The sequence below is a fragment of the Juglans regia genome, chromosome 11 (genome assembly GCF_001411555.2).
Source record: "Juglans regia cultivar Chandler chromosome 11, Walnut 2.0, whole genome shotgun sequence".
Taxonomy (NCBI): Eukaryota; Viridiplantae; Streptophyta; class Magnoliopsida; order Fagales; family Juglandaceae; genus Juglans; species Juglans regia.
This window is the reverse complement of record NC_049911.1, coordinates 4158542-4173458: the sequence shown is the minus strand read 5'-3', so window position 1 is coordinate 4173458 and position 14917 is coordinate 4158542. Positions and strand designations below refer to the sequence as shown.

The following is a 14917-nucleotide window of genomic DNA, read 5'->3' as shown; positions in this document are numbered from 1 at the left end:
CCTCATTTATCTCCTGCGTCCTCATCAAACCCTCTCTTATCTCCTGCACTGTCCTCACCAAATGCTTCATTATCTCCTACGCCGTCCTCACCAAATCCTCCCTTATCTCCTTCACAAAATATCTCTACCTCTCATCCGATGCTTACCCGATCAAAGACTCACCATTCTCGTCCTCTTCAATGCACGGATGGTACCTTACTTTGTCCTTTTTCCTAAACACTCTGCCTCTCTGACCGAATCAACCTCCATCCCTGAGGAACCAACATCCTATACGGTGGCTTCCTAATATCCGACTTGGCGTGACTCCATTGCCACTGAATTCAAAGCCCTCTTACGGAATCACACATGGGATTTAGTTCCTCCCTCCTCCAATCTCAACATTCTTGGTTCTAAATGGGTTCTCAAAACCAAAAAACATGCTGATGGAACCCTCGAACGACGGAAAGCACGACTTGTTGCTAAAGGGTTCACCAGCAAGTCGGATTCGACTATTTTGAAACATTTAGTCCAGTAGTTAAGCCTGTCACCATTCGTTTAATTCTTTCTCTTGCAGTAACTCGAAAATGGCCTCCTCATCAACTGGATGTGCAAAACGCGTTCTTGCATGGAGATCTGGAGGAGGATGTTTTCATGCATCAGCCGACTGGGTTTGTAAATCCTGACTATCCTCAGTTTATTTGTAAGCTTTGAAAATCAATATACAGTTTGAAACAAGCCCTGATGGCTTGGTTTGCTAAGTTGAGTTCGCGTCTGTTAGATTTAGGATTTCATACTTCTACTTCTGATTCTTCTCTATTCATTCTTTTCAATGAATCTGTTTCCATTTATGTATTAGTCTATGTTGATGATATTGTTGTGACAACTTCTAATTCTTCTCTGATCAATGATTTTATTCTTGTTTTGTGTCAATCATTTCCTGTTAAAGATCTTGGTGTGCTACATTATTTTCTTGGTATTCAAGTTTGTAGAAATTCCTCTAGTTTATTCCTCTCTTAGCATCGCTATGTCTCTAATCTCTTTCACCGCACTAATATGCACCAGTCCAAAACAGTGACTACTCCAATGGCTTCTTCCACTCGACTCACTGTTGTTGATGGAGTACCCTCCTTTAAGGATCCATAACTTTATCGAAGTGTAGTTGGAAGCCTTCAATATCTTTTTTTTACTAGACCCGACATCTCATTTGCAGTTAATAGAGTATGTCAATACATGCATTGTCCCCGTCTCACTCACTGGCAAACCGTTAAACGCATTCTTCGCTATCTTTGTCTCACCTCTTCCTTTGGCCTATACCTGTCTCATATTTCTTCCTTTAAAATAACTGTCTTTTTGAATGCGAATTGGGCTGGTTGCCTTGATGATCGTAAATCTACTAGGAGTTTATGCATCTTTTTTGGTTCACATTTAATCTCTTGGGGTTCAAAGAAACAACCTACCGTTGCAAGGTCCTCAACTGAGGCCGAATACAAGTCTGTGGCAAATACGGCTTGTGAAATACTTTGGTTACAATCTTTATTAACTAAATTAGGAATTGTTATTACTGATATTCCCACTTTATTTTGTGATAATCTTGGTGCTACTTACCTATCTGTTAATCATGTTATGCACTCACGAATTAAACATGTTGATTTGGACTATCATTTTGTCCGCGATCGTGTTGCTGCCAAATCACTTGCTGTCAAGTTTCTCCAAAGCAAAGATCAAATTACAGATATTCTTACAAAGCCGTTCTCCTCAGCTTGCTTCTCTCTTTTACGATCAAGCCTCACCATCATGGAGGTGCCGCTTACATCGCGGGAGGATGTTAGCACAACTGATTATTTTGCATCCTTGCACACCAGCTCACAGCCCTCACCTACTGTCAATGTATCACAACCGAATGCCCAACAGAATGCCTCATAACAGAAAGACAAAAATCATGTGAGACCACCTCATAAAGCTACGGAAGAAGACTGTAGAAGCCTCTAGAAATATTCTGTAAAATGATTGGATTCGTTTTTACTCTGTCTATAAATACTGTACAAGCAACGAGTGCTATAATAAGTGGAAATATACTCTGTAATCCAACTCTGAAATAGTTAATGCCCATTGAGGCATTTCAACAAATGATTTGCCTTCATAGAGCTCTGTTATTTCTCAGCACTTTCAAAGTGATTGCACGGCGTTTGCATATTCACGACTGTAACTATCATTTCTCTTTATAGTTAATTATAGATATGCATAACTAATTAAATTGATAATTATATTCCAAGAATATTATATGGCCATCCCGCTTATAGTGTCTAATAATCTAATTTTACTTGTAATTATATTAATATATATTGAACCTAGCTAGCTACTACTCTTGTACGTAGTCCCGATCCTCTTACTAAGTAGAGATATATAGTAGAAATTTTTAAGCGCGGTAGGGCTCATATTGTTTTTCCTATCTCAAGTAAAACATTTTGTTTTGCTTTGTCTAGTTCGGTTTTTTGCGGCTCATATATCATGCTTATAATTATTTTGAATGCTTAATATTATTGGTCGTGCGGTGCGCGCGTCCTCCATTTTAATCATATACATTAGTTTTCTTGTACGTAGTACTGATCATCATGCACGTACGTATATATATACAACGGAGAAAGAAATTTTGTTTTTACGTTGCTTGATCTGCATGCAGCATGTAGCCTTTGCCAACATTAATTAATCTCATGATTCTACCATTAATGCAGCAAATTAAGATCATTAATAGAAGAAACATTAATTTTTTCAAAACGAAAAAGGATCGGTATTATATATATATATAGATAAAGGAAGCTACTATATATATATATATAATTTTCCTGCCAATTCAGCATGGCACTTAGATGAAGACATAACTTTTATTGCTCAATCATTCACATAAAAATTCCAACAGAACACACCAATCTATAAGTTCCATGCATGGGACCCAATATTCAGAATACTAACAATTTTAAGTAGGGGAAAAAATAAGTGGGTAAGGATGGCATTACTGTCAGGAGGAGGCAATGAGCCATGTTCACATGGCCCTCTTTGTCCCCGTAAGAGAAAGCATCACCAAAGGGATCACATACCAGGTTGCCCCTAATTCAATGATGCCCCCAAAACAAAAATCTAATACCTTACCCATTTACGCGCATTCATTTTTTTTTTTTTTTTTGCAGGTGTTCTATGTTTCCTAGCTAGCTAGCATGTGCTAGCTCATGTGAAACCCACATGTCACCCATACCACGTAATCAAAATTGTCATCATGTCCTGCTTTGAAGGGGAAAAAAAAAAACCGAACAAATATATATAATTACTTCAAGTTTTGGTGATAATTAGTTTGGTGCCAGCAGGTAATTAGTAATTAATAGATCATCAAGGCAAGCAGTGAATTAGTTGATGATCACCAGGGTTAATTTTTATAAGTGCTTAATTAATTTATAAATAATATATCGTGGATAATTATACATGAGTACTGTCATTGCCTTTATAATTTCATCTTGTCGATGTCCTTGTTAGCATGCAGCTAGCTAGCTTTGTGAACAAGACATTAATGGTAGGGTACTGATTATGGTCGCATTGTGATGTTTATGTTTTTAAGTATTAGTCGACAATCAGCTTTTTTAATCAAAAGCTTTCATGTCTTGTTTTTTATTCATTGTCTGCATGAAAAGCCATTTAGTAATAATTTTCTAATTAGCTGACCTAAACACTACTATACCATGGTTTAATATATATATAATATTGGACTAATTCCATGCTTTAATTAATTCTAGCATACATATTTTTTTATTTTTTTATTTCTTAGTCTAAAATTAGGTACTGCAATTAAAGCAGTCCAAGTATATATATATATAGGTACTGCATGCTTAATTAATAAGGTTATCGAAGGAAAATTTCCTTTTCCATCGTTTTCTGTGGAACCATACATGATTGTTTTATATAGATCGAAAGGAAAAAGACGTCGGCTCGTTTAGTACTTGATATATTAGTATTATAAATCCCGCACAACGAGTGCTGCTGCTGCATTATATATATATATATATAGCTAGAATTAAACCTTTCTTTTTCCGCAAGTCATGATTGGTTAACTAAACAACGTCTAGTTTACGATCCTCGATCGATCCAAAACTTGTGAAGGATGATCTGCATATAATTATCCTGCATGATCCGCCGCCCAAACTAAGCCTCGAAAGGGTTGAAGCTCATGATCGATTTGAATTAGCAGAAGATTATCATCATCATGTAAGACTAAGTACTTGCTCCGATTCCGATGTTTACAGCCCCTAGACATGTATGCATATATTAATTTATATGCAGACAGATATTAGTGAACATGGTGGGTTGCGTAGCAACAGCTAGGGTCCTGTATTAATTTTCTAGGTCACATGCATGTAGTCAACAAGAACGTGGAGATCATCGACCAAAATTCCCACTTCTATAATATTTTATTTCACTTCGATTTTTTATTAATTAGGTTGATCTCCTTCCCTACCAGTACTAATATTTAGGGATCGATCATGAGCTAGCTATATACGAAACTCATGATCCTTACATGATCACATGCAAGGATTATAGTTACAAGCCGCATATCAAGGGACGTTAGAGAAAATCCTCATTATAAACAAACTTAAATCTATTTATTTATGAATAAATTAGATTTAATTATTGGAGTACCTTAAATTATTAATGATTTTTTTTTTATAATAAGGTCCCTACAAGAATCGTTGAAGTTTCTATAAATTGGACACATTAATTGACAATATTGGACATGGGTAGTTAAGTTAGAATTTGTTGACATTTTTTATTTTGTTAAAAAATCATATATGTCGATCATATCATCATAGTTCATAGGGGTCCGGGTATTTAAAAATAGAAACGAATTGGTGCTATGGTACGCGGAGTTTTGACCAAGATTTGATGAACATATCTTAATTCCGCTTTTAGTTCAAACAAAAAAATTGCTCAAAATCGATTAGGTCAAAACAAACATAATAATAATAATAATATATGTCTTTTTATCCACTTTCTTTTCTTTTTATATATTTGGCTTTTAGTGTTTTTTAAAGTTTTTTGTTGTATGTTATAATTTTATGACGTTATATATTTGTCAGCTTTTATGTTTTTTTTTTAATTTTTTTTCCTCAAATTTTAATTTAGCCTTCTGTTAAATACTTAAATGTTTTTCTTTATTTTTTATTAGGCACGCGCGTGATCAGATCATGTGTGAATTTTTATACGTAGAAATTGGAATATATGTGATCAGTCATGTGATGCTAAGCTCGGCCGCGATTTTATGTATAATATATATATATATATAAAGGTGATCAATATCCTTTTTTTTTTTTTTTGTAATTGTAAGGATCAATCATGCATTTTCTTATCGAATCTTAGTGACCATATATATTTTAAAAATATGTAAATTAATTGCCTAATTTTATTTATTAAAACTATTTTCCATTGACTTCAGGGAATATTTACACAACATGGATTAATGGTAGGTATATATCGGATATGAGCACATGATATATATGATGATCATGATGAACATAGTATTATTATTAACTAGTTAATAATTAATTTAAGCCATATAAATATCTAAGTGATCTATATAATATAAAAATTAATATAACTAATTAATCAAGCAATATAAAGATCATTTCCGAACCCCATGATCATAATTAGGGTCAACTTTTAGTAGTACTTAAAGATCGAACATCAACATGATCCGGTCACATATATATATATATATATATTAATGCTACCAGAAATTATGGGAAGATTAAAATCTCAAATATATATATTATATATAGATCAGCCTGGCCGGCCTGCGCATGCAGTAAAACCGCGTGACCTGTGAATCAAGAAAAAACTTTTATTACGGCGCCCTGGCCTCGAGAAAATTCATCAAAGTCCTAGCTTTGAACTTGAGATTTCTTGCAAGTAACTCTTTCTCAGCTTGCGTATAATTAATTAGACGTTGGTGGCTACTTTTTTTGAATATCCCTTAAGAAAACAGATAATGTCAACTTTTCTCTCTTTCATCTTAATTTCAGTGGAAGACAGATATGGGATAAGTGCGGCAGTCCCTATATATATATATATATATGGTCATATCTCAACTTAAAAAGGGAATGTACGTACGTAGTTTGAAACCCTAATACCAACACACACACACACACACACAAATGACGTCTTTAATTTGCTAATTCTTTGGTCTCTGACCCACAAAAACACCACATGCAGCATATTCTAATTCGATCTTCTTGCATACATGCTACTCACAAGGCTTAAAGAAAATAATATTATAGCCAACCACAAATGAATTAAAACAGTGTTAATGATAAGGTCGGTTGAGATTACGAAACAATTAATGAACCGCCCAACTTCGGCAAGATCAAGCACAAGTACACTGCGCGTCTTTGGCCGCTAATCTCGCCGGCGCGCGCAATTGCCTAGCCTATATATTATTTCTGTATTACTTACTTTCAATATTGCAAAGGCAAAAAAATATTTGTATCCGCACACGTCATAATTATTAAAAGAAGACAAGAGTTTTTATTAATTAAATTAAACCATGCATAAATTATCTACTAATTATTTATCAAGATAATTAGTTGATAATAATCACGTCACGCTTCGGTAGTAGTACTAATGTTTTGAAGAAGATTTCATGCTGGATAATTAATTAATTAATGACACAGATCATCACTGCTTGTACAATCAAACGTCGAAACTATAGAGACACTACTAATCCACAAGGACAGAGTGCACCTTCTACAATCTTTTCAAGAAGAAAAGAAAAAGGGGGAAAAATAATAATGGAACTCGAGCAAAAGAGAAAAAAAAAAAAAAAGGAGTCATGTAGAAATCTTTTCGAAGGGACAGTAAATTAATACTGATCTTCACACCAGACTATTGTTCATCGATCGGACTCGCGGTCACGGTCACGAGACGATAGCCGGAAAACCCACTGGGTGAGTGACTTTTTTTTCGAGTTCTTGGGAGAATGGTGTAATCTTTTGTGGCCGTTGGCGGTGGAGTATTCTACTACAAAGTTCTTCAATCGTTGCATGGCGAGGTTCAAAGTCGCTTCGGACATGTTGGCGAAGCAGACACGGAACCAACCAGGTTCGGTGCAGTGGCAGGACGATCCCGGAGAGATGTTTAACCCGACATCGTAAACAATTTTCTTCCAAAGCTCCATTTCTTCTTCGAATGTGTTGGAGTGCAACAGGTGTCTCATGTCTACCCAACAAAATAGACCTGCATTATTGCTCTCAAGCCAGCTAATACCGGCTTTTCCAAGACCCATGACGAGCATTCTCTGTCGTTTTCTAAGCCTTTTTTGGTTCTCGGAGATGTAGTTTTTCGTGAATTTCTTGTCCGAAAGCAATGCGGAAAGAAGGTATTGTGTTTGGGAAGAAACCAGGCCAAAGCTGGACATTTTGGTTGCCGCGGCAACGACCATGTCGTCGTTGGAGTAGATTGCTCCAACGCGAAAACCAGGCAGGCCTAGGTCCTTCGAAAGACTGTAAACAATGTGAACTCGATTCCAGACTTCGGTTTTGTCATAGTCTCCGTCCTTTAGAACTTCCATGACGCTTACAAAGCCTGGGGAGTTAAAAACAGTCCCGGAATAAATTTCGTCGCTAATAAGATGGATGTTTTTGGCGGTAATGAATTTGATGAGGAGATTCAGTTCACTTCGAGTCATGGTTGTTCCCAATGGATTTGATGGATTCGTGACCAAAACGCCTTTGACTCTTAGATTACGTTTTTCTGCTTCTTGGTAGGCTTCTTCGAGAGCTGATGCAGTAATCCGGAAGCCATTGGAGCTAGTGCAGTGTATCGGTACAATCTCAGCTCCGGTTCGCCACTTGAGATCTCTATCAAATCTGCAAGCCACGGAGTGCAAGCAAAATCAGGGAAATGTATTTTATTTATTATATATATATATATATATGAAGAATGGGTCAGTGTTTGGGAATATATTAGTGGTGGAAGTAAATATCTTAGCAGAAAGGGAAAGTAAACAGGAAGATATATACGTACCCAGGATAATATGGAGTTGGAAGGAGAAAGGCTTCGCCAGCTTCAGCCAAGCAAAACATGAGTGTCTCGTTAGCTGAAGTTGCGCCGGCGGTGAGAACTATGCGGCTGGGGTCAAAGGTCACTCTGTTGCCTCTGATTTCTGCCATGAATTCTACCAATGCCTAAAAGAAAGATATCATAAAGCAGAATTAGCAAGATATATAGCTAGCTTTGACACTTGAGAATAAGTAAAAATAATTTGCTGTATATATATACATATATAAGAGAGAGATATATATATATACCTTCTTGAAAGAGGGGAGGCCATGATAATCTTGGAAGAGAGCAAGCTCTCTGAATATGGAGTTTCCATCTCTCTTGAATCCAGCTACGTCCGGGTTGTTAGCAAGCCACGATTCAAGAAGATCGAAGGACAGCTGTGAAAGTTGTATTAAAAACGACGTAAGCCACCACGTACACTTACTTTAATTTGATAGGGACATCAAAATGAAGGAAGAAAACAAAAATGATAGAGATGGCATGTAATGTCCGAGTCTGGTTTAATTTTCAAACCTGATTCTCTGCGAGACCCATCTGAATTATCCCATTTGGATTCTGAACCTCATCGAAGGGGTTCTTCTCGTATTCTTGCCACCCTAGGAAGTACGATGAATCTTGTCCGTGAGTGTTGCAAATGGCCTTTCTAGACAATAGGCTCATTTTTTTTTTTTTTGGGTGTCTGTGTGATCAAGCTAGCAATGAAGAAGAAGAAGAAGAAGAAGAAGCTAAGAGAACTAGCTCTTTTCAAAAGAACAAAACAATGTCGGGGAGAAAGAGAGGAAGGAAGGGTTTAAACTTTGGATTGGAATCTTGGTGTAGTGGAGGGGTATATATATATAGAGAGAGTAGATGGAATGCCACGTGGCACGTAGATATGACTAGCAAGTAGAGCGACAGGACCTCCTCTAGCTTGTACAAACAATTATGTCGTCGATAACATTATGCGCGCATTCGCCGCACTCTCCACCGTCCTAAGAAATAATCAGAGACTTTTTGAACCTCCTGGGTTTTTACTCTGTTTTCTGTTCTTAAATCTCTTGAGTTTTTCCCGAACCTCCACCATTCGTGGAAAGTAGTGTTGCTCAGAACCGGATATAAATTCCCGTATATTATTAATCTAATTGAGTTAGAACAGATCAGATTCTTAACCCATATAATAATTTTACTGTTATTTATAAATTATTTTAACATCTTATTTCATTTTTTCTTATTATCTAAACGAGTTCAAAATTAACATGATAAGAAAAACGATCAGTTAAAATATCATTTCCTTCCAAAATAATTTTTTACACAAATAATTCATCACAAATTCACGTTTTTAATGGTACAAGTCTTATGTTCCGTCTTGTCACTCTGTTTTCTGTCTAATTCATCTTCTTGCCTGATCAGAAACTATATATCGTGGCGGGCAGCCTGAGAATTCTCCCGTTCCAAGGTCAAAGACTCGCAGCTTGATCAAACACGTGCATCGTTTTTCGTGCGGAATTATGAATTGCGAAGTAGACGTGGAGAGAATGTATGATTGGTTACTTATCGAAATAGAAATCTTTAGATCAGTTCCACATTTTTTTTTTTTACATATTTCTTTCATTTTAATTAAATATTTTTATACGTTGGATTGTGAGGAAAAAACTGCTAGAATTAATATACAATGATCAGAGGAGGATCGGAGTACTCTGACTCGTTTCTCAAGATCAGTATCATACATACATATATGTATGTATGTTGATCATGATATAATTGGTTGAGATAAGAAGATATCAAATCCTATTAATTATACAGATCAGAAAAGAGTGATAATATCTATTATTTTTCACTCTTAAAATATTCTTCTATATGCATTAAGCTGTTTGATTACCTTATAATAGAGTTCGAGATCACCACTACTACAAGAAAGTTATTATATTTATTTATTTATTTAATGATTAGAACTACATATCGAGAACATATATATAGGAGATTTTAATTAACTACGATAAGGCATAACCTTCAAGTTATTTAGGTCTCGTTTGGTTATTCATTTCAGGTGATATGAGATCAAATATTTTATTAAAAGTTGAATAAAATATTATTATAATATAAATTTTTAATATTATTTTTGTATTAAAATTTAAAAAAATTAAATTGTTAATTATATTTTGTGTGAAAATTAAAAACAATTATAATGATTTTATGAGATGGTTTAATTTTGTGTAAACAAACCAACCATTTAGTCACCAAGGTGATGGATATATATATGCCACAAAAGTACTTCTTTTCTTTTGTTTTTCTTTTCGAGATGGGTGAAGTTGGCCTTTGATTAGCATAGAGCTAGGAGAATGCATAAGGATTAATTAAATACTGTTATATAGGAATTCTCATAATTAAATGTCATTAAATATTTAATAGATTTTTATAGAGTGATCTGCTCTCTGAATTTATCTTCCTCGCACTCAAAATTCTGTAATCAAAGTAAAAGCTTTTAGAAAACTAGAACCCACGTTACTCATGCTCTAACCCATGCCAGGAAGAAGAAAATTTTGATACAATAACCCTTGACTTAGCAATTAGCTGGTTTCCGTCTGTAAATTCCACATGCAAGTTGATCAAAGGTATAGAAATGCAAATTAACCAGACGAAAACAAGAAAGGGAAATTTATAAAATTAAGAAGAGGGAAAAGCTAGAGTACTACTGCTTGTTTGTAATGTAGAGAAAAGCCATATTACCGACAACAAATCGTATAGAAAATGCCAAGTGACCCAGAAGGACCACGAAAACTTAGACCTTCGACTGTGCATCCCTGGCCCAGATGCTCCTCGGTTGCCCTAGCCCCATCAAATCAGTGTCGGCCATATATACTTCAACTTTAAATCTGTCCATTACTTCTGTTCCTTCCTTCTTTTTTTTATTTTTTATTTTTTTCATGGCCTTTGTAAGCCAAGTAACTTGATTTTGTTTGAAGTCAAACTTTCTGAATCTCTAGTGCGAACAAAAAGATATAAATATATATTCGTCGATCTATGTTCTGGAGATTACGCAAAAACATCATGCATTTTGCGGAAAATCGCATTGCTGCAAGTCCTTATTCATTTGTTATAATATTGTGATGATGATGATGGGTTTGAACCCTACTGTTTCTATAAGGAAATTGGAACCTGAACTACTACTTCAGAGTGGTAAAACCCTTTTTTTTTCACTTGCCGATATGGCTAGCGCGCCGTTCTGACTGCACGAGCTGTCCATATTGAACAAGATTCTCAAAATCTAGTGCGTGTGCATGCGTGATTGCCCATTGAATAGAGTTGCTCACAATATTTTCATGGGAATACCACGAGTTTTCCCATTTTTTAATGAAGGAAAAATGGAAAGGCTAGACTGAAATTGAATGGTGGGATCGTTAAAGTAAGCAGACGTTACTGCTGAAACTTCTTATCAAAAACCGTCCGCCCTTAGTTTTAGCTACCTGATTTGCCATTGTTTTAAATTGTAAATCTTACGATCGAGCTCCATGATCAGTGAAATGATCATTAAGAAAGTGCACAAAGAAAGTAGTTTTTAAGGAGAGTAACGTTAGTTATAAATTCTAAATAGATAAGTTTCGATCATACAAATTTTTTATAAAAAGTGAGTTCAATTAATAAAAAATAATTATTTTTACACTTTTTTAAAATAAAATTCAATTTTTTTTGCAAAAATTTGTACAAAATTTATTTAATTAAAATTTTTATAAATAATTTTTCTTCTAAATAATACAAAAAGTGACATGTTATTTAGGATCCGTTTAGCTAACAAGATAACATGAATTAAAATGATTTATAAATACTAATGAAATTTTTAATTAAAATTAAATAATATAAGATAGAATGGCTAGTGAGTCGAGATGCTGTATGAAAGTACGGGCCCTTAAGCTAAAGCAAGCCAGGTAGATGAGGTCCGTGGGGGGGAGCACTCCGCTCCCAGATTTCGAGGATCTTCTTTTCTCTCTCTTTACTGATCTTTTGGGGCCAACAGGCCCTTTCCTTGATCTTTGAGAGATTTTTTAGAACAACAAAAAAAAAAAAAAAAAAAGAGTGAGCGACAGCTGATCAGTACGGATAATCACACATAAAGTTTAAAAGTAGTTTAATTACTCGATCCTTTCTGCCGTTATATGATTTTGAGACTGATATTAAGCTAGTTGAGGAAACTACTCCCAAGCCACCACACAAGCCTACACTACAACTTAGTATTTGCTAACAACTAGCAAGAACTCAGTGGTCACTACAGTGATGAGTTATTAGCTAGCAAGCCTAAATAAAGCATATATATATATATATATATATATAGAGAGTAGTAGTAGTATTTGCTGATACTATTTTGATTGGATGAATGGAAATCATGTCTAGGTCTCAGACCCCTTTAATGTGTCTCTCAACAATCATGGAGTTGTAAGTACCAGAAATTCATTGAAAAATGTTTGAATTTTCCTCCCTTAATCTTAAAGCTTCAATAACATAATAAAACTTTAACCTTGGCAGGGGACCAAAGTTCTCTGTATTTTTCGATCAAGGCAATAAAATGAAATGTCAGGACTTGAAAGTGACCTGTGTTAATGCAGAAGATACTAGACTTATGGTTTGATAATTTAAGGACAAGAGCATGCAGCTCGATGGCCACCCCCCACACACATATGTCAGTAATCAGAATACATAATACATGGGCAATTCTACTAATTAATGCGGTTTCTCATTTTCGTGGAATGATATGATTGATTCAACACAAGACTGATCTTCAGCTAGCTTAGGGCGGGGTCACACACTTGACAAGCAAAAGACATGATGCAAAATCCCAAATATGTAATGTAATCTGCATATTCTAACACACTGGGATCAGAGTTGGTAATTTGCATGGACTCTAGTTTGGACAATCATGAAGCTGTTTCCCAGGCAGGAGTTTTGGTTTGTCCATGAGCGCGCAAGTTGAGTATATCGGTATGCCTTGATAGGAGCACAATTTGATGTAAACTTGACGTATGTTTGGGTTTAAAGAGAGGGTTGGAACTGAGAAACAGCCCCACTTGATTTACCTGAGAGTTAAATGGATGGTTAGAAGAAGAAATACACTGCCCCACATGAGCCACATGGTTTGTAGTAGAACAAGGGTTATTAGGGCATGTGAAACCCTCGTTTACGTGCCCCCACCTAACTCCCTAAACATACAACATATATTAGGGACCATTTTTCAGATCATCTACTCCCAATGGTGACACCTAACATGATGCTCACGTTAGTCCATTCTTCACTCTCTTCCTAGGAGACACTGTGGACCATCTGCTCGTAGGACCCTCTCTCTCTCTCTCGATCTCTCTCTAGATCTCTCTCTCTCTAAATGACATTGAGAGAGAGAGAGAGAGAGACATTGATACTTGACGTATATATGTATGCACTCATGTATGGAAGGTCAACGAAAACTACTGATACCAACTTAACCAAATTAGTAGAAACAAAAAGACGCAAACTCCAAATATATTGCTAGCTAGCTAGAGAGAATATATATACACCAAAGTCTTCTCCACAAATAAGAAAATTGTTAATATCTTTTGTTTTTCTTTTGAACCATTGACTCCAAAGATCGAAGGCCGCAAAGGGACTATTAATTCAAGTTCAAACTTGATGTTATGTATGCGGCCGAGTGTCATAAATTTATAAGTGTGCTTATCCAACAAGGTTGATCTCCATGCAGTGAAGGAATATATATATATATATATATATATATATATATATATATATATAGCATCATGTATAGTAGGGTTTGAATATAGGTGTGTACGTGGAAAAATGATAGTCAAAAAGCTGCTAGATGCGTGTTCTAGGCTTTTTTTTTTTTTTTTTTTTCTAAGCAAGTATATTTCATTAATAGAAAAGATGATACAAGAGGAGGGGATGAGATTACCCAGCAAACACTCTAGAACAATAACAACAATACAAAGTGGTGGATAAAAAAGTAAAAAAAAAAACGAATTTTTACTATCAATTTATTGGTTGTCGCCCATGTCCTGAGATGCGTGTTTTAGTTAAACTCATTAGTTCTATTCTGCATTGAAATACGATGCTGGATTAATATTAGATAATCCAACCGTATCGTCCTTTTCTTAGTTATTGTTATTATCCAAGTTGGCAGTACTAGTTCTTATCCAAATGGGACATTCAGAATTTATATATTTAATGATGTACTGTTATAGAGTAGGCATAATCAAAATGTCGATGTTAATTGGTTATGAATAGTTGAACAAGCATAAGGAGGTGGAAAAAAAACACAACATTGAGCCGTAAGTGCATGGGTGATGATGATCACTTTCGCTTTCTTTGTTAGGAAAAATGGTATATATGCGGCAGAAAACGAGAGGCAGAATAGTACTTAATTCCTACTTTCGTAAAAGGTACTCGATGGAGATCGATGTGATCAATGTGATTAATATTTTGAACAAATCATGTTGCGTTCCTGAATTCTCTTTCTAGGGTTTTGAAAACGTAGCTTATAATGCGCGCATATCATTGTGTTTTTGAAGAATATTGTCGTGAATAGCTCATGTAGTAGTAGTTATATATACATATATATATATATATATATATATATATATATATAGACACACACACACACACTTCAACCTTCTTCATCTCAAAGCACTCTTTTCCCATATGTATTCATATCGATCTCCCTAGCAAGCAAACACAGTGGTTACACAAGTACAATCTGATAGTACTGCACAAATAGCTAGGTTCGCTATATATATATATATATATATATGGTCCCTGATGTTTTCTTTTCCTTTTTTTCTTCTTTCTCAAAACAAACAAAAAGATATCTTTACTAGGCACT

At 35.2% G+C, this 14917-nt stretch overlaps 1 protein-coding gene across 1 annotated transcript; it reads right to left on the bottom strand.

Annotated features, from left to right (window-relative positions):
• Positions 1-6861: 6861 nt before the first annotated feature.
• LOC109007326 (1-aminocyclopropane-1-carboxylate synthase 3-like) lies at positions 6862-8739 on the bottom strand. Its single transcript, XM_018986957.2, has 4 exons — positions 8593-8739; positions 8325-8456; positions 8041-8201; positions 6862-7883 (listed from the first exon to the last, which is right to left on the bottom strand). The coding sequence occupies exons 1-4, from the start codon at positions 8737-8739 to the stop codon at positions 6908-6910; spliced, it is 1416 nt and encodes a 471-aa protein (XP_018842502.1). The 3' UTR covers positions 6862-6907.
• Between the last annotated feature and the right edge of the window lie 6178 nt (positions 8740-14917).